Source organism: Amphiura filiformis, chromosome 14, assembly GCF_039555335.1.
Source record: "Amphiura filiformis chromosome 14, Afil_fr2py, whole genome shotgun sequence".
Taxonomy (NCBI): domain Eukaryota; kingdom Metazoa; phylum Echinodermata; class Ophiuroidea; order Amphilepidida; family Amphiuridae; genus Amphiura; species Amphiura filiformis.
The window spans coordinates 10,407,425-10,425,438 of NC_092641.1; the positions used below are offsets into that span (position 1 = coordinate 10,407,425).

General features: G+C 35.8%; 2 protein-coding genes across 2 annotated transcripts; one reads left to right on the forward strand and one right to left on the reverse strand.

The window, feature by feature from the left end:
* Positions 1 to 1,415: 1,415 nt before the first annotated feature.
* Positions 1,416 to 9,879, forward strand: LOC140169681 (uncharacterized). The gene is made up of 2 exons (XM_072192976.1): positions 1,416 to 1,661; positions 6,468 to 9,879. Exons 1-2 carry the CDS (start codon positions 1,619 to 1,621, stop codon positions 7,880 to 7,882), a joined length of 1,458 nt encoding a protein of 485 aa, XP_072049077.1. The 5' UTR covers positions 1,416 to 1,618; the 3' UTR covers positions 7,883 to 9,879.
* Positions 9,880 to 12,255: 2,376 nt separating this feature from the next.
* Positions 12,256 to 16,960, reverse strand: LOC140169682 (E3 ubiquitin-protein ligase TRIM45-like). Its single transcript, XM_072192977.1, has 2 exons — positions 15,882 to 16,960; positions 12,256 to 14,691 (listed from the first exon to the last, which is right to left on the reverse strand). Exons 1-2 carry the CDS (start codon positions 16,857 to 16,859, stop codon positions 13,324 to 13,326), a joined length of 2,346 nt encoding a protein of 781 aa, XP_072049078.1. The 5' UTR covers positions 16,860 to 16,960; the 3' UTR covers positions 12,256 to 13,323.
* Positions 16,961 to 18,014: the final 1,054 nt, after the last annotated feature.

The following is an 18,014-nucleotide window of genomic DNA, read 5'->3' on the forward strand; positions in this document are numbered from 1 at the left end:
CTTTCATTTCATCATCGATTTTCTAGGCACTGCAACCCTTCAAATGCAGGATCTTAATAACGCTGCTTGCCTCAATTTTCTCAATCTTGCAATTTATGCGCAGTAACTGGGACAGCAGGTTATTAGCATCTAGCGTTGCCTGTAAAAAAAGTAAACATTATTATGAGACCATTTTTGCACCATAGTGTACATAAGGACCATTGATTGCACTGACAAAATTTCATTGATATAGCTCTGTTCACTTCTGGGCGATTTCTAAAACTTTTTGATACCCCCATTAGCCATGTCAGTTCCATTTATGTAAAAACATGCCGAATAATTTGAGACTATTTTCATTTTAGCTTTGACTCCTGTGTAGACCTGACTATCCCCAATTCTGAACTTTTCGCTTCATAACTCAAGAACGGTGTGCCGTAGATATGTCAAACTATACTCGTTCTGAATCGTTATGACCAGAGTAATACGTTGATGTGGTTTTTTGACAGTGTGAAATTGCAACCCTATTAACCCCATCAAACAATTTTGAATTTTTAAGGTAGCTTATCGTTTTCTACCCATTGTTTTTGATCTAGAGACGTCGATTAGAAGTTGATTTCCGAGGTTGCACCTTCGTCCAACGCAACTGATTTTTCATAATAAATATTATGGTTGGAATAACTCATGGCCTGCTGGAGAGTGTAGTATAGTATATCTCCGTTATCATATTACATGTAAAGACAGTCAACATTACTTGAATAGAAACCGCTGGTGACATTCACGGGTCATCGAGTTCTTTATGAAAACATAAGTCAATACTTACTGCTATGCTGATGCCAACAAGTAAAAACGGGGATTTCTTTTAGCCAGTGTGCAGGATTGTTAAGGGTTTATTTTTACTGGAGTCTTCTTCCTCCTCTTCTCCTCCTCCTTCACCACTACTCCTTCTCCTCCTCCTCTTCCTCCTCTCCCTCTTCCTCCTTCTATACTATTTCTGGCAATCAACAAATATAAATAGGACATAACAGCCATTATGTTTTAGTCTATTTTGATGAATACTAGTGTGTGAAAATATTTGCGGGCAATATTTAATGGATTCGATATGAGTTCTAAAATATTGGACTCGAATTGGTCATTAGGTTTTCTTTTTTTCCGTGTAGTAAGTTTGAATTTTGGTACCTTTTATTTTAATAATGCCAATGTCTGTCTGGACCTGTCTCGTCAGTCCTTTGACTTGCACTCCCATCTTCGTCCCATAATTTCATCACCTTACCCGCCATATAACTACTTTTTTCTCCATTATTGTATTTGTACAAAAGCATGGTGAAATAAATGAAACTGGAACTGAAAAAGGACAAAAATGTAGAAAATCTTTCTGCACTAGTCCCCGGAAGGTTGACAAATTGTACATAAGTAACTTTTACTTGTACAAATAACCGCACAGTGATCGGTTCAGGAAACACTACTTCGAGTACTCATTGGCACACATGTATTAGTAAACATTCATGAGCCTCCGTGGTAACTAAACCTGTGTCTGTGAAAACCCCTAAAATGCGGTATTTTTGTGGTGTAGTTGTGTGTGTGCCCGCCATCTTTCCGTTGCATTAAACTAAGCACGAAATTATTATTTTGACGTTAGAAGATGGCTGAAAGATTTGATGTGGACAAAGCTATTTTTAATTTTGGTGAGTAAATACAGTTTTTGTATTAGGCCTACAATATATCTGTACCTGTCAATATTCGTGGCAAGCTCAGGTGCTAAAAATATTTCAACAACTCTTCCTATATTTTTGTACAGGAGCCAACCGTTGTTAATCCGCGATGAATCAACACTTTTGCAGTAAGCGTATACGCGAACGCCAGCGCACATCCGCATTACGCATGAGCGCGTAAAATTCGTCATGTCAAGAATCTGTGTGCGTATCACTCGCGCTTACAAGTTGAATTCAGTATTTTGGAAGTATCGGATAAAGATTGCTGTTTTATTCAGTTTTATTGCGTCGTTTACTGCGTCGTTTACTTCGCTCGGGCAGCTAAAGCTGCCCTCGCGAAGTAAACCACTCAGACGACGCGGACGCATCGTGGTTAATCGGTGATGAACAACGGTGAAACATGATTGAATCCCTAAATCACATTTAAAACATCCACATCGTTCTGTGCAAGTGTTCTATGCAGCATGCGTATATGGCAAATCAACTATGCTGAAGTGCAAATTAAACAGCCAAGAATGATAGCACGCCAGAGTGGACAAAACCTTAAAAAACCCATTGAGAGAAAAAAAACACATTGAGAAAGAAAAAACTCCATCGAGAAAAAGAAACACATTGAGAAAAAACCTCCACCGAGAAAAAAAAAGCACACTGAGAAAGAACAAACTCCATCGAGAAAAAAAAGACATTGAAAAAGAAAAAAACTCGCACTGAGAAAAACAAAAAACTCTTCAAGAATAAAAAAAATATCATCGCATTGTCCTCTTTGGCGTGCAATAGTGTGACAAAACCTAACAAAAAACATTGAGAAAAAAAAACATATCGAGGGAGAAAAAAAAACGCGAATTTTTTTTAATAAATCCTCACCGAGAATTTAAAAAAAACGCATCCAGAAATAGTCTCTTCCGCAACCGACCCCCCCCCCCATGGCTGCGGAGGAGACTAACTTATTTATTTATATTTATTCATTTAGATAGAGGCTGTGCAATAATTATGATATGCAGAGGAGACTAATTTATTTATTTATTTATTTAATCATTTATGCCACCTCCCTGTATATTTATTTATTTATGTAGGGGTTGTGCAAACATTATGAGGCATGGGGAGGGGGGAATGTGAGGGGAGGGGAATTGATGGTCAGGCAAAAGTTATCCCGGACTCATAATTATTGCAAAGCCCCCCGACATAACTAATTTTTATTTATTTATTTATTTATTTATTTATTTATTTATTTATTTATTTATTTATTTATTTATTTATTTATTTATTTATTTATTTATTCTGTGAAACTAGTAGTAACGGTTGCCTTTTCCAGAGGTCTATACTTTGAATTTGTTTCTACGCTCACCTGTAATGGGTTTGAGCACTTTTAATTCCAAAGTTAGTCACCTGAAAAATAATACTTATATTTATTTATTTATTTATTTATTTATTTATTTCTTTATTTATTTATTTATTTATTTATTTATTTATTTATTTATTTTTTTTTTTTTTTTTTTTTTTATTTATTTTTTTTATTTATTTATTCTTTTTTTTTTTTTATTTTTTTTTCCCCTTCAGCTGCCCCAAAACACCCCCCTGTTTTACTTTCCACAGAGCTCATAACTACTTGTACTCCCCCTGTGTAAAATTAATTGAAATTATCTAAATACATAAACCATTTATTTATTTGTTTATTTACTTACTTATTATTTTATGAATATTATTAATTAATTAATTAATTAATTAATTAAATAATATGACTACATACAAAATAACAATAATAATAATAAATAAACCTCCATCAATGCCTTGGTCACAGTCTGTAGTCGCTCCTTCCATATACAAACTGTGAAGAAGGCCAAACTTAACTCAACTCGAATAAACTGACTGCGGAGGAGACTACTTCTCGATGCGTTTTTTTTTTACTTCTCAGTGACTTTTTTTTTAATTCTCGATTACTTTTTTTCCATCTGAGTGTTGTTTATTTATTCTCGGTGATCTTTTTTTTCGGTGGAGTTTGTTTTTGCTCAGTGAGGTGGGTTTTTTCTCGGTGGAGTTTTTTCTTTTCTCAATGTGTGTGTTTTTTTTCTCGATGGAGTTTTTTTTCTTTCTCAATGTGATTTTTTTTTCTCGGTGGGAACTTTTTTTCTCGATGTGATTTTTTTTCTCGGTGGAGTTTTTTCTTTCTCAATGTGTCTTTTTTCCCTCAATGTTTTTTTTTTTTTAGGTTTTGTCCACTCTGGCGTGCCATAAAATACACTGATCTAAAACGAGCAACTTATGAATGTGACCAAGTAAAAGACATGTTTTTCCTGTTGGCGAGTTTTGGTAAAAATTCGCTCATGACATTTTCTAAAGTCGCGTTTTCCATATCTGAAACATGGCACAAAAAATTGGGAATTTGTGAGAAAATGTGTTTTTTCTATGAACCAATATCAGTCTTCACCTTGTATTACATAAAGAAACGTTGTAGTATTAAAGCTGCTGCGTAAGTTGATGGTCGAATACTTGTGGGAATTGTGTGAATCCATGTATAAAAGATAATAATTCATTTAAAAAAATAGCAAACCGTATGTTATGTTCACTAAAATGACCCAGGCCAAAATCACCTGCTTCCGAGTTCAGGCAACACCAAACACGTAAACACACTGTTTATTACATAGAACAACATATGATTATCTATTAAAGGAATGTGACTTGATATATTTGGAAAATCAAATTCTTAAAAACTTATGTATAACATAAAATTCATGCAAAAAGATCATGTAAGTATTCCTTGTGAATGCGACTAATTCTTTATGGAATTACTGACATTTAATACAGCTTAAAACTTGTAGTTTACAGTGTTTTTATTAATGATAATCATCATGATCATGTAATAAATTGATATCAAATGAAAGATCCTATTTTTCTCATTAACATACTGAAATTAGGAGTTCCAAATCGGTGTATTTCCGAAGATATCATCAAAAAACTGCTGAATTAGTCGAAAATGTGGTATACCACAGTTGAGACTAATTCAACAGTTTTTTGATGAGCTTCCACCTGATACCAAAATCTGCATTTTGATAGGGTAAAGTTAAGGATGAGGCTGTGAATCAGGTTACCCACCTTTAAGGGCTGGGGTAAGGGCAAACCTAAAGTAACTTAAGAGAGGAAGCGACGATGAATCCCAAATTACAGCGCCAGGTAATGACTGTACACTCATAGAAATTGTTCGTTGGTATTACTCAGTAAGTTGATGTAAGTCGTTGCGTCAACTTTCCGAGTAATGCCAACGCGTACAATTTTGAGTAACGCTGACTCGATATCATTATGTTGGTCGCACTCATTTGCACTTACTTAATATTGAGTTGTTACAATTCAGAAAATGAAACTAGCCTAGGTTAGCATAATTTTCTAGAGGTGTGCTATAGTATACAAAATTTTGCACTGATTACAAAAATAAATATTTGAATACTGCTAATTGTGCAGAAAATGATCCAATTACGTGAATTAAGTAACAAAGTACCAAATTGGAATAACTCAAAACAATAAGTACCAGTAACTTAATATGAACGAGTTACATCAACTTACATGTTGAGTTACAATAACTCAACTAATTGGTTCTTTGAACCTTGTTTATTTTTCCAAGTTCCCTGAACTTGAATTCAGAAGTTGGCATTACTTAAAAAGTTGACGCAACGACTTACATCAACTTTTTAAGTAATGCCAACAAAGTTGATTAGTTGACGGAACTTTTTGAACTTTTTCAGCATTTTTTAAGTTCGGATAACTAAAATGAATTTTGTTTTGGCAATGTTTACACTATTTTTGAGTTGTCCAAACTTACCCCTTTTGAATTGCGCCGACAAGGCGAACAAGTCATTTCTATGAGTGTACTGAGCCACCGATTGATAATGTGCATTTATTTTGGAAGGTTCATGTTTGTGTTAAATTTTCAAGAAAGCGACATGCCAAAGACAAATCTTTGTTATTTTGTTAATATAACTCTGTTCTGCATACCTACGTTAAACTTCGTTTTGGTGATTTAGTAATATTATAAATTTTGTGACTGCATTTTAGCATTTCAATTCGTTTTAACCATACCGTGGAATTAACGCTGATATCTGGTCCTGCTCCTTTTAAAATTTCTGTCTGCAGTGATCGTCGGCTTTTGCAAATAACAGAATGCAGATAGGCTCTGAATAAGTATCGTTTTCCTCTCGTGGGTGTTTTCATGATAAAAATTACTTTGAATTCGGTGTAACAACCTAAAATTTACCTCTGAATTCAGGGTTCAAGGCTGCATTCGGAAAAGCCGTAGTCTCGGCGCTGTATCAATATCTCAAAAAAGTGCAAGAGTGGCGAACACGTTTTATACTTCCCGCATTAATGAATTCGTCTACGTCTAATGATATACTTTTGCCACCAGCCCGTGGTGTTACTGCCGTACATCACGAAAAGAGATCCAAGTCCCAACTATACAAATCGTTGCTTTTCTCACCATAGTGTCTGGGCATCCTTTATTACTGATGCAGATAATGTCATTTTATAATTTACTACCTTGATGGCCTCTTTGAAATGGGGATCTTTCATTATTCAAATTGTTACCATGATAACAATATATGATCATGATATGATAAACAATCAAGGTATCACAGTGTGCAGAATACTTAATTGTTGGGATTCTTTTTATGATGCGTTCACATAAAAACTACACTGAATTAGTGAAAGTTGTTTTGCATTTATGTTTATTCTATAACTATTCTTTCCCATGTAACTTACTTTGAAATTTTTCCCGTTTTATTTCATACACAGCCACTGGCAGCGATATCGAGCTTGGTGTAAAAAAGAAAATTCAAGTTACAAAGTCAGATGGGTCGGTAGTTACGGTCAAGATGCAGAAGAAGAAAGTGGCAACAAAGGCCACCACTAACCTCTATAAGTGGGCGAAAGATCGTTTCAAGAAGAAGAAAGACAAAAGTGATGATGATGATGATATATATGAAATACCTAATACAGATGATATGGGTCTCAATGAAACTGGATTATACAGAGGAATATCTCAGCTGCCTACTGAAAACCCGTTTCTACGCGAAGCTGTACATCAGAATCGGTTACCTTTTATGAAGCTACTGCAACCTCAAAAATCTACTTCTTGCACAGAGCTTCCCATACCTGATAGGTCAAGATCATCACATGCTCGAAATATTCCTAATTACACGGCGCGGAAAAGTACTGCCACTGAAATGTTGAGTCCATTTGATAGACCTATTTTGACACCACCAATTATTTCCCGCTCTGCTCCTTTATTATCCAGTATGTCTGACGTAGAATCCAAGTATGATGAAGATCAAACGGAGCATATCTATCTTGAATTGGGTAGTCAGGTGCGTCAAAGTTCTGATGATGAACTGTACGTCATACCAAACCTACAATCAAAGGAAACACATGTTTCAAGTACATACCAAAACAGCACATGTGACGACTATGAAGACAGTCCGGTGCGGTTATCTCAAACTTCAATCAGGACTCCGGCAGTAGAAAGGAATTTATTGATCGGTTCTGGAATATCTATTAAGCTAGTAACCGACGAAGAAGTAGATGATTATAATGATGAATATACCATAATTTCAAAAGATGACGGCGAAGAAGAAGACGAAATCGTGTGTCCATTTCATTATACCAAAATGCGCCCTCGGTCAAAGGTCGAATCTCAGTACGCACCTATTGAAACCAAAGGAAACTATGGATTCTTTAGTGATCGCATGAGCTCTATTGATTCAACAGGATATCAATCTGATGATGACAGATTAAGTTACTTAACTGATTTGCACAAGGAGTTACAGATCCAACACCCTAATCCTCCTGCAAGAACAGATGATGCCTCTGAGATAATGTCTCCCGCAAAGGGGATTAACAATCAAGACAATGAACAAGAAGACTCATTGCGGTCTTCAGATAATTCCACATTTGACTCAATGGATTCTGAAGAAGACAGATTGAAATACTTAACGAATCTTCACTCTGATATGGAAAAGGGGGAAGGTGGCTATTGTACTTTTTCATGGAATGCGCACGTGCCCTTTCAGAATGAAGCTGGTTATTTGAATATTCCATGCGATGGTTTGTTTAGTGAACAAAAGTTCACAAATGACGCAAAACGAGCTGAGGCTGCTATCCAGAGCGAAGTAGTAACCAATGAATATGTAGACATAACAAAAAATCTTTAAATCTAGATGTTATTGCATGTAAGACTGGAATGAGAGTGTTTCTTATTTAAAATCTAATCCTGGAAATTTTGAAAAGGAGAAATATTTTTGAGTGATCATGAAGTTCCACAAAGGTTCTCGAATTCACATTGGAAAGCACATGCGCTGGAAAGACGTCCCATATTTTCTTAACTTTATTGAGGTAATTTGTCTAACCTCGTATAGAGAAAATTAATGGGCTCACAAACCAACGTGTGATGTAATCTATGAACACAAACGGAAGTGGACCAAAGATGGATCCTTGAGGTATGCCTTCATTTAACGACGTATCGCTCGGAAAGACTCGCCGGATGCCATTGCATTCCGATTTATGATGATGGCTTTCGGGGAGCAGTTCACGAGGTAGTCCTGCCGCCTGTGAAACATAGAACAGATATCTGAGCCAGCGGCTAGTCACAAAACGTTGTTCATAATCCCAGCAAACACAAAACGTTTTCAAAACGTTTTAAACAAGTTATATTTTGGGTTTTGGTAAAAGCGTTTTAATAACATTAAATGTCGGGTTATAGAAGGGTCATGAAAACGTTTTAAAATGTTATATATGAAAACACTATACAAAAATAATTTTAAAATGTTTCAATGTGTTATTGTAAATAGTTTTTGCAAATATTTTTGCCAAATTTTTGTCAACACGTAGATAACATTATGTTAGAATATTTGCGGGAAGTTATCAAAAACGTTTTTGAATGTTATGAAAACGTTTTATACCCTTTATATACCTTTTATATAAGCTGATATTTAAACCTGACGTGGCAACCTTTTCAAACTTTTGGCGAATGGTGTCGAAAATGTTTTGTGTTTGCTGAGATCAAGACTGACAATTCGTGATTGCTTCATCTCTATTATTGATTCAAAATAATAAGTGATAATTTGAATTGGGATACATAAGTCGAGGCGTCACATTATGCAATGGTTTGATGGGTTCTCAACCATGATTTAGCGTATGCAAGCTTTGACCCAAAAAAAGTAAAAACACGTCATTAATCAAATTCTGTACAAACATATATAGTAAAATCATATTCCAGATTAAAAAAATACTATATATAAGCAATAAGCATACGGACAAATATATTCTGACTATGTATTCTAGTTTGGTGTGATTACGGACGGGATTACGGACCAATTTATTGTGCTACTGATTGGACCATGTATTTATTCCAGATTCGCCTGAACGTATTTTCCCACCCCGATTACACAGACACAGTCACGAGTTTTATTTAACATTGGTTAAGAAGCGAAGTGGACGCACCTTGTGAATGAATAATAACCTATTACAAAAAGTCCACACAAATATCTTGTCATATATATCGAGTGGGATTATATAGATTATGTTAAGAAATACCTCCTTTCTTATCATAAATAATGTACCACTTGTCTTGAGCCACTGAAATTCCAGTGTAGTACCTGGATTCATGTATATAATATACATAACATTTGTTACCAGTGTGTTATTATTTTTTGAGAAAAAATGCGAAAATATTCACAAATTTATCAAATGGTGTAGTACCTCCTTAAACCATATGTAAAGGGTGTGTTTAGCATGTTTAGTAGCATATTCATCCACTGCTCCTCATACTTCTCCTTTCAAGTAGTACCTAGTAATTTAATAAGGGTTTTGTTTTTTATGTTAGGTCATAAGGTGGCGCATTATATTTCACAACGTAGGTTATTTGTAGATGCACTTGAAAATGTTTGAGAGCTTTGTGATAATATCCATAAACCTTTGTTATTTTGTTTTTGCTTGTTTTTTGTTTTCTTTTTTAAACATTTACTTAAAGACACAAAACGAACAAAATCAGTTTCCTGTACACATTTTATTTGCACATGATTTCTTTTAAAATCTAAATTCACTTTCTATAAGGAAATGGTAAAAACCTGCTTAATATAATATTATTAGTGAACAACTACCACTTACTACACAGTCTTACACTATGACTAGTATGAGGCAAAATGGTCTCATTTCCTTCATTATAACTCATTTAAAAAAACCATATCTCAAGACAAAATTTGACCTCTAGTTTAGTAGTATGAGTTTTTGTACCCAAAACGTTCAGATATCATTCTATGAATGTATAAACATATGGGGTTATTGAACGGTGTCGCAAGGTATGAGCATGTTTCAGATTCTAGTGCTTACACACCGTAGTAAATTGTCCTTATCCCTTCAACCTGAACACTAGTGTTCTGCAGTAAACAAGTCTACATAATCAATGAAAACACATGGGTCAAAGGTTATATCATAATAATAGATACAGATTTGATACGAAATAAAAACCATGGTAACCATTGGTAAATGAAGTACCGTATTACTTTAAAGGAAATGTTAAGCAAACTAATTTTAAATATAATACACTTTTACATACCGGTTAGATGACGTCTAATTTAAATTATTCTCTGTTAGATAAAGTTTGCAATATTTAGCAGATTTTTTTGCAATTATTTGGCAGAATAGGAAACTCTATTACCCTTCACATTATCGGTACTCAAAGTCCATCCCTTTATACAATTTTGCCAATGAATTGTACAGCGTTTATAAAAAAAAATGTTACATTCCAAAGAATATTTTAAAACTATAAACAAAAACTCTGTTTCTTTGCCCGATAAAGGCACTATCTGTGATCCCGGCGAAAAGATAAAATGCTACTAGTACCCGGGGGTGGGGCACTCCCATATATTGGTACACGTCATGCGCCTGTCAATAGACCCCCATTTATGAGGCAAATCTGCCACCTAATCACTCTCTTTTTTCATCAGCTTATACCCATACACCCACTTTTTTCAAATCTGCCACCCAATGACCCCTTTCTTTATCAGCGTTAAACAGAATTAGCAAATTTTTGCACGCTTCGCGCGCATTTTGAACAAATTTAGCATTTTTGAGCCATTTCAGCTGCAAAATTGCTAATTCTGCGAAAATTATTTTTACATATGTTTCTAAAGAAGACTTTTAGAGCTTTCAAAAACTGAAAACCCCATATTGATACGACTTTTCTCTGCAAACTTACGTCAATTTATTAATCGCTGAAAACAATATAAAACTTTTTTAACAAAAACATTTTTTAACACTTTCTTAATATTAGCGACATCCGACTCATTTCCCTTGATCGTGTCACATTTTTGCCCAGAAAGTTACTAATTTTTAGCGTTTCACCATTGAATGACACACATTTTCTTGGAACCACCACTGAATGACCCCCTTTTTCGACCAAAATCGCCACCGATAGACCCCTAGGTTTGTACTCCGGTATATAGGCACAGTAGCATATTCGAATGCCCCCACCCCCGGACTAGTACGCACTTTAATAATCAATATAATGAAGCAATTCTCTGTTCAGTTCTGAGTTTGTTATTTTTCTGTTAACTATATTGAGCAAGCCTTGACTCCATTCTATGTAAACTTGAAAAGCAAGTTTGAAATTAATACTCCTGTATTGTATTGTGTTGCGTTACGAATGTTACATGTGAAATTATATAATGAAAAAAGCTGTCAATGTGCTTCCTCAAATTTTTTGCTTAACTATCTTGAATCAGGTCTGACATCAGGCATGATTAGAAACTTTGAAATAAATGCTCCTGCTTTGAGCAATGACGTTCCAAACTTTTGTTATGGACGTTACAAATGTACTAGTTGGTGTGGAATTGGCCATTAGCGAATCAGTATTTAATACTTTTAAATAAGCAGAAAATGTCCAGCTAAATTGTTTCATTGTTAATATATGATTACGGCTGCTGATAATACTTAACAGACTTGGTCAATAACTTGAAAGTAAGTAATACATTTTTACTAAATATATAGCTATATATATAGTTGGGTACCCCGTGGCCTATTGGAGAGTGAATAATATATCTCCTTTGTCATATTACATACACTATGCAAATACAATTATAGCAATATCTTCACGGGTCATCGAGTTCCTTATGTGAAAACGCAAGTCATATCTTTATTATTTTGCCAACAATTGAAAATCTTGTTGGAAAAAAACGGGGATTTCCAATCCAGTAGCCAACGTGCAAAATTGTTAATGATTTTTCCCCATAAATTGAAAGATGGATATTCAAAGTACTCTGTCCTGCTTTTTGCCAGGCGAGAGTTTGTTTTTTGTATTCTTGTGAGCCAAAATAGTCTCATTTCCGATGGCAAAGTTTATTCAACGCCATTCAAAGATCATGACCTCTAGTTCAGTAGTATTAGTTTTTTTGTACCCATTAAAATCAAATGTCATTCTATGAAAGTACAAACATATGGGGTTATTGAACGGTGTCGTAAGATATGAGCGTGTTTAAAGATTATTGCGATAATTATGTAATTTTCCTTATCCGTAAACCTGAACTGTTAATTTTTGCAGTAATCTGTTATGATATTGGATTTCTTGCATCATTTCCTTTGTGAAAATGTATACTTTTATATACTGCTCATCGTTACATTTAGAGAAAGAAAATTAATATCTAAATTACTGACTCGAGAAAGCTATGCAGACTATAGTCTCTTGTTCAAAATAACTCAAATTCTGATTGTGCCAGTTATTTAAGGTGGTATTGGATGCATTTTCTAAAAATTAGGAAATGCTTTGAGCATGTTTTAAGCAGATTAATTGAGTGGGGTAACGTACACTGATTAATATGCCTTTTGTTTGAAGCAATCGGACAAAAGGTTTCCTTAATACATCAAATTATATTTTCTTTGTATCTTATTGTTTTTATCAATAATCAATCCAGTTAATGAGCTAAAATTACTGTAAATGCACATTAATATGTAATATTTGCCAATATGTTGCTAAAAATCAATGCAAATGTTCATGGTACTTTTATTTTGCATACTTTTACCCTGAAACTTGGTCAAAGTGTTTCTATTATGTTCTAATGTATTATATAGTGAAGCCACCCCCTAATTTGCATAAATGTTATAAAAGTCTAATTGCTTTTAAGTTGATATCCATATTTCACGAGTCGTTTGTACCCAACATCCAAACCTATCAAGCAACCGTCATTCGTTGAGATCAAACCGGTAAATATTTGTCCAGTTACTAGCGGAATTTGCCCAATAAAGTTCGCTTTGTCATGTTTGTCGCCGCTAAAGTGAATCATTCTAACTATACCAAGTTGAGCTACGAGAAGGATATCATCATGTGTGCACGTGACAGCAAGTTGGTGGCTTGTAGCCCCGGATGTAAACTGTCCACGTGGTTGACCGTCGGAATTATGGGTGTAGATCTTGGCTTGGCTGTGGTGAGCGAGAATAATGCTGCTTCGCTTATCCACGCAAATGTTGTTCACGCCGTCTTTGATGCTTTTCTCTGGAAGTTCTTGCATGTTTATTAGATCTCCGTCGGATTTGTATATGTACATAGACGGTGTCTTGCTATCCGCGATGATCACTCTGCCTTCTTTTGACGATAAAATGGTCACCGGACGAGAGTTCCTCTTTGACAGGGCCACCTGGAAAGTTCATTTCCCTGTTGGTCGATGGTGTGTACCATCCTTGTTTGTGGAAATAGGAGCAGTAGTCTTCCTTGATCGTCAATCGCGATTTGTGATGACTTACTCATGTCTACCGCTATGTTTGACTCTCGCGCTCCATCAACGCTGAAGCCGTAGATACTGCTATCGGCAGTGTCGCTTACAAACAGCATGTCGCCCAAACCACTGGTGATACCTGTCGGGAAGCTCTTTGAGGATTTAGACAGATTAATCTCCAAATACTCTTGAACGTCAACCTCTTCCTCAACGATTGAGATATCATACAAAGATGCTTTCACCAAATGGGGTCCTGCTCTTGGGATGCAAGTGAAAACTAATGCTCCGTCTTTGTTTCTCCGACATGACAACTCTTGTTCGGTTTTGTCTGCCATATTGGTTACTTTTATGTTGACTGCCTCCTCATCTACTGATATTGGATTTTGACGGTAGTCTCGAGGTGAAACTCGAATGAACCACAGTTGGTTGGATATTGGTCGGCCCAAGGTTACTATGGAAGCTTTAGGAGACGTGGGTTGAACTTGTACCACGTAGGGGTTTCCTTTGGCTGGAATATCATTGACGGTTATGTTCACATTGAGTAAACCATCAACTGGTGGTGTGTATTGTATCGCGTATTGACCGCTGTCAGCATTGAGAGCGCGGCATGCGCATTTCACTGAATCTCCAGTTTGGGTTTCGATAGTTGCATGTACGCGATCGACTTTTGCCTCTTTTTCAACATCGCCTTCCTCACTGGAGGTATTGACTAAGATTTTATGAGGATGTCCGACAAGCGCTATGTTCGGGATGTCAATCACAACAGTATGATTCGTAGTAACCTCGGAACTTGCATCTTCTTGTACACTTATTGAGAACGGACTTGCCCTGATTAGTCTTCCAAATACGCGTACATCAAGGTGGTTAGTGCCTTGCTGATCAGCTGTGTAATTTATCCTATAAGTGCCATCGTCATTGTCGTGGACTTCGCGGGGTATTGAAGTACCATCTGGTAATTGCAGCTCAGCCGTAAACGGATCGCCACCGGTCTGCTGTGGTTTGCCGTCGTAATTCACCGCGCGAATAAGGACTATTTGTGGCATACCTAATGAAACGATGGAATTTACCTCAACTTTTGGGTAACATAGTGATGCCGACGTTTCGCTGGTTCGGGTACCACCGATACGCGCGAAAAAGTGTTCTTCACCCCATTCCATAGCCTCACGGTGATCCGAGTTAAAATCAAGGAAACTGTTCGCTAGTGGTTCGTTTTGTGACAGAGTCTCAGAAAGAAGTCCATTTAGCTGCAGAGTTACCTGTATACAGATGATACAAGAAAAAAAGAAAAATGTAACCATAAAGATAGCTCTTTGTTTTGACGCTCTTTGTTTTGAGTAAACAAAAGCTACCTAGGAATGTGATTACCATAAACAGTTTACAAGGGTGTCCCTGAAAGAACTGTATCGTCAGAAACTGGTTGTTTTGGGTACTTTAACGCATAAACCAAATGTAACCAAATACCTGATGATGTTAAAGAACATATCAGCTATCATATACTTTTTGAATTTTGACAATAGACGGCTCAGTTTTTGTAATAAAAGAATTTTATGAAACCCTCCTCAATTTCAAGCCTTTCCACGGAGTCAATATCTTTAATGACAACACAGAAGCATCACACACATCGTTTTTCAATAGCTACGCATGACGATTTTGTTCGAGATAGGCCGAGCGACTCAGGCTAAGCATAGTACGACTATAATACGAGATACCATCAAGTTCTATTCTACAGATTATTACGATTTGCGCATGCTCTAGTATCCAATATGGTGTTGCTATTACAAGGAAATTCGATTTGTTTTGAGGTAAAACCAAGGTTTTGTTTTAAATACACTAACTTGAAATTAAATACACTAATTAGCGGCCATCACTGTTTGCTCTGGATACATTTTTACTGCATTTTTGGCGTAACGATTTTTAAATCGAAAGTTAAAATTGTGATATATTTAATTTTGAGAATTACAATTATATAAAGGAACACATTTATGATCCAGGTGCGTGTATAATAGAAAATTCGATCACACGTGTATATCACAATGCATATGTAAACTTTCTTTATCTGTGTCAACAATAGAATATTGATCACCAACGGAGTATGAAGCTTTATGAAAAAAATATTTATAATATAGCGTGTTGACACTGTGCATCATGCGCTGATGATGTACAGTGATTACGGCATCTTAATTTTTAATCTAAAATATTTCGTTTTAAAGCCCTTTCCAAGTTAAAAACCTAATACAGAATGCAGTTTTGATGATATTAAAGGTATAGCTCTGTATGTGTAACGATTTTGTTTAAAATGGTATTTCGTATAGGTCTATAATGTGATGTGACCGACGATAAGTGGGGGAAATAAACTCCATCATTGTATAGCTTGTTTTCTACCATGTCGCCTGTAACATATTTTCCGTCTCCGACACGATCGACCCGTTACCGAGCCATTTCTTACCATTTCTTCGTGCTTGAACAGCTGTCTTGGGCTGGCATATTCACATGTCTGGTCAGCAAAATCGCAGGCACTCTCATACTGAGCTACAAGTGCCTCAACGTCAGCTTTCTGCTCCTGTAGAAGTTTATTAAGGACTTGACATCGACCTTGTAACTCTTCCTTTGCTTGACTACACCGATCACGGAGCCTACTTTCTAGCTTTTGAAACAGTTCATTTATATCCTCTTCCCGTTTCGCGAAGACGGCATTGATGTCGTTGATTCTTGTGTCGATCATTGCGGAGAGTCTTTCCAAAGGTTCCTTTTTGTTTCTTACATCGCTTGAAAGTTCTCGAAGCGCCCTAACTGTCTTGTCAATTACGTCATTCAAGTCAACCTTTTCATGGTTGCTATGAGTTATAATCTGCCCGCATGTATCACATATAGGTTTCTTGCATGTTTTACAAAACATTGAGTATGCCTTATTGTGTACACGGCAGCGTTCATACGTTCGTCTTCTTTGCAGCTGTCGTTCAGGTTTGTTTAGTAAGTTCTCTAAAGACTCTATTTCATGAGATCTCAGCCCTCGCATCGAGTTATGCATTTCTGTGCAGTTTTGACAAACAAACGCTTCGCACTCGTAACAGTACCCGGTCGCCGCATTGTCATAATCACAGCTATTGCATATTTGGTCGCCATCGTTTTCCGGAAGTAATCGAGGTTCTTGAGTTAGAATCTGATACTCGCGCAGATTTCCAACATTAAAATTTGTGACAAAACCATTTGCCCCTCCTTCAGGAACGACGCATTGCTTCCTGCAGTCCGGACAGCTTACCTCTGGCTTACCAGCTATGTGACGTTCAAGACAAGACTTACAAAAGCAGTGAAGACATGGAAGACATTTTGGAACTCTGTCCTCACTGTTGTACAGATTTGTACACAAAGAGCATGTCAAAAATTCCTGCTTAAAATCTTTCCGAATGCACTGTGGAGATGCCATAGTAGATTGTGTATACTTTTGGAAAACAATTAAGTATTAAACGTTTGCTTCTTGCAACTAATGAAATGACAGAGTTCGGTATATCGTTGAGGTAATCTATAACATGGGTTACAATGATGTCTAGGTGAAGTAACAATATAATAGTATGCACAGGTTATTAACATGGTTGTAACACAGGACATGCGCCATCTCCGTTTATGGTTTTTGTGATGATGGCACTCTTCAGTAATTGTGCGGTGGATCAGGGGGAGTTCGCACATTAGCGGTTACCGTAGTTTATTTTGGCCGTTAACACCCCAGCAAACACAAAACGTTTTCGACATCATTCGCAAAAGGTTATAAATGGTTGTCAGAAAACGTTTAAATGTCGGGTTATATAAAGGGTATATTAAGAGTATAAAACGTTTTCATAACCTTAAAAAACATTTTTAATAATCTACTGCTCAGCAAACAAAAATGTTTTACAGAAAACGTTTAAATGTCGGGTTATATAAAGGGTATAAAAATTTCATACAAAACATTCTAAACAGAATATTATTTTGGGGTTGAAAAAAATATTTTGCGAAAAATGTTTGCATAAAAACGTTTTCATGACCTTTATATAACCCGACATTTAAATGTTATTAAAAGGTTTTAAAGAAAACATTTTAAGAACATTTCCGTGTTTGCTGGGTTCAAACATTTTAACATAATGTTATTTAAGTATTGACACAATATTTGGCAAAAATGTTTGTAAAAATAGTTTACAATAACATTTTTTTAAAACATTTAAAAATATTGTTGTAGTGTGTTTTCATACAAAACGTTTTAAAACGTTATCATGACCTTTATATAACCCGACATTTTAATGTTATTAAAACGTTTTTACCTATACCAAAAGCCAAAATATAACTTATTTAAAACGTTTTTAAAACGTTTTTGTGTTTGCTGGGACGCTTGGCCATTATTTTTACCTACGCCTCAAATGACAAATGAAGAGCTTTGTTGCAAAAGCCGCTACATCCACTTTTTGAATTTTTGAGAAAAACAGCTTTTTGTAATTTTGCAAGTATTTCTTGTTCGATCTTTGCTGTCATTATGGTCACCTTAGTTTTCAAAATCAACCCTCACTTTGGATGTAAGGTCATGATTTATGAAATGCTACTCGTAATTTTT

What these genes read in the sequence shown, in the direction of transcription:
- LOC140169681 (XM_072192976.1), top strand. Translation starts at nt 1,619, where the DNA reads ATGGCTGAAAGATTTGATGTGGACAAAGCTATTTTTAATTTTG. An exon ending in CAAAGCTATTTTTAATTTTG is followed by an intron (nt 1,662 to 6,467) that starts GTGAGTAAATAC and finishes TTTCATACACAG; the next exon opens with CCACTGGCAGCGATATCGAG.
- LOC140169682 (XM_072192977.1), bottom strand. Translation starts at nt 16,859, where the DNA reads ATGGCATCTCCACAGTGCATTCGGAAAGATTTTAAGCAGGAATTTTTG. An exon ending in TGTTCAAGCACGAAGAAATG is followed by an intron (nt 14,692 to 15,881) that starts GTAAGAAATGGC and finishes ATCTGTATACAG; the next exon opens with GTAACTCTGCAGCTAAATGG.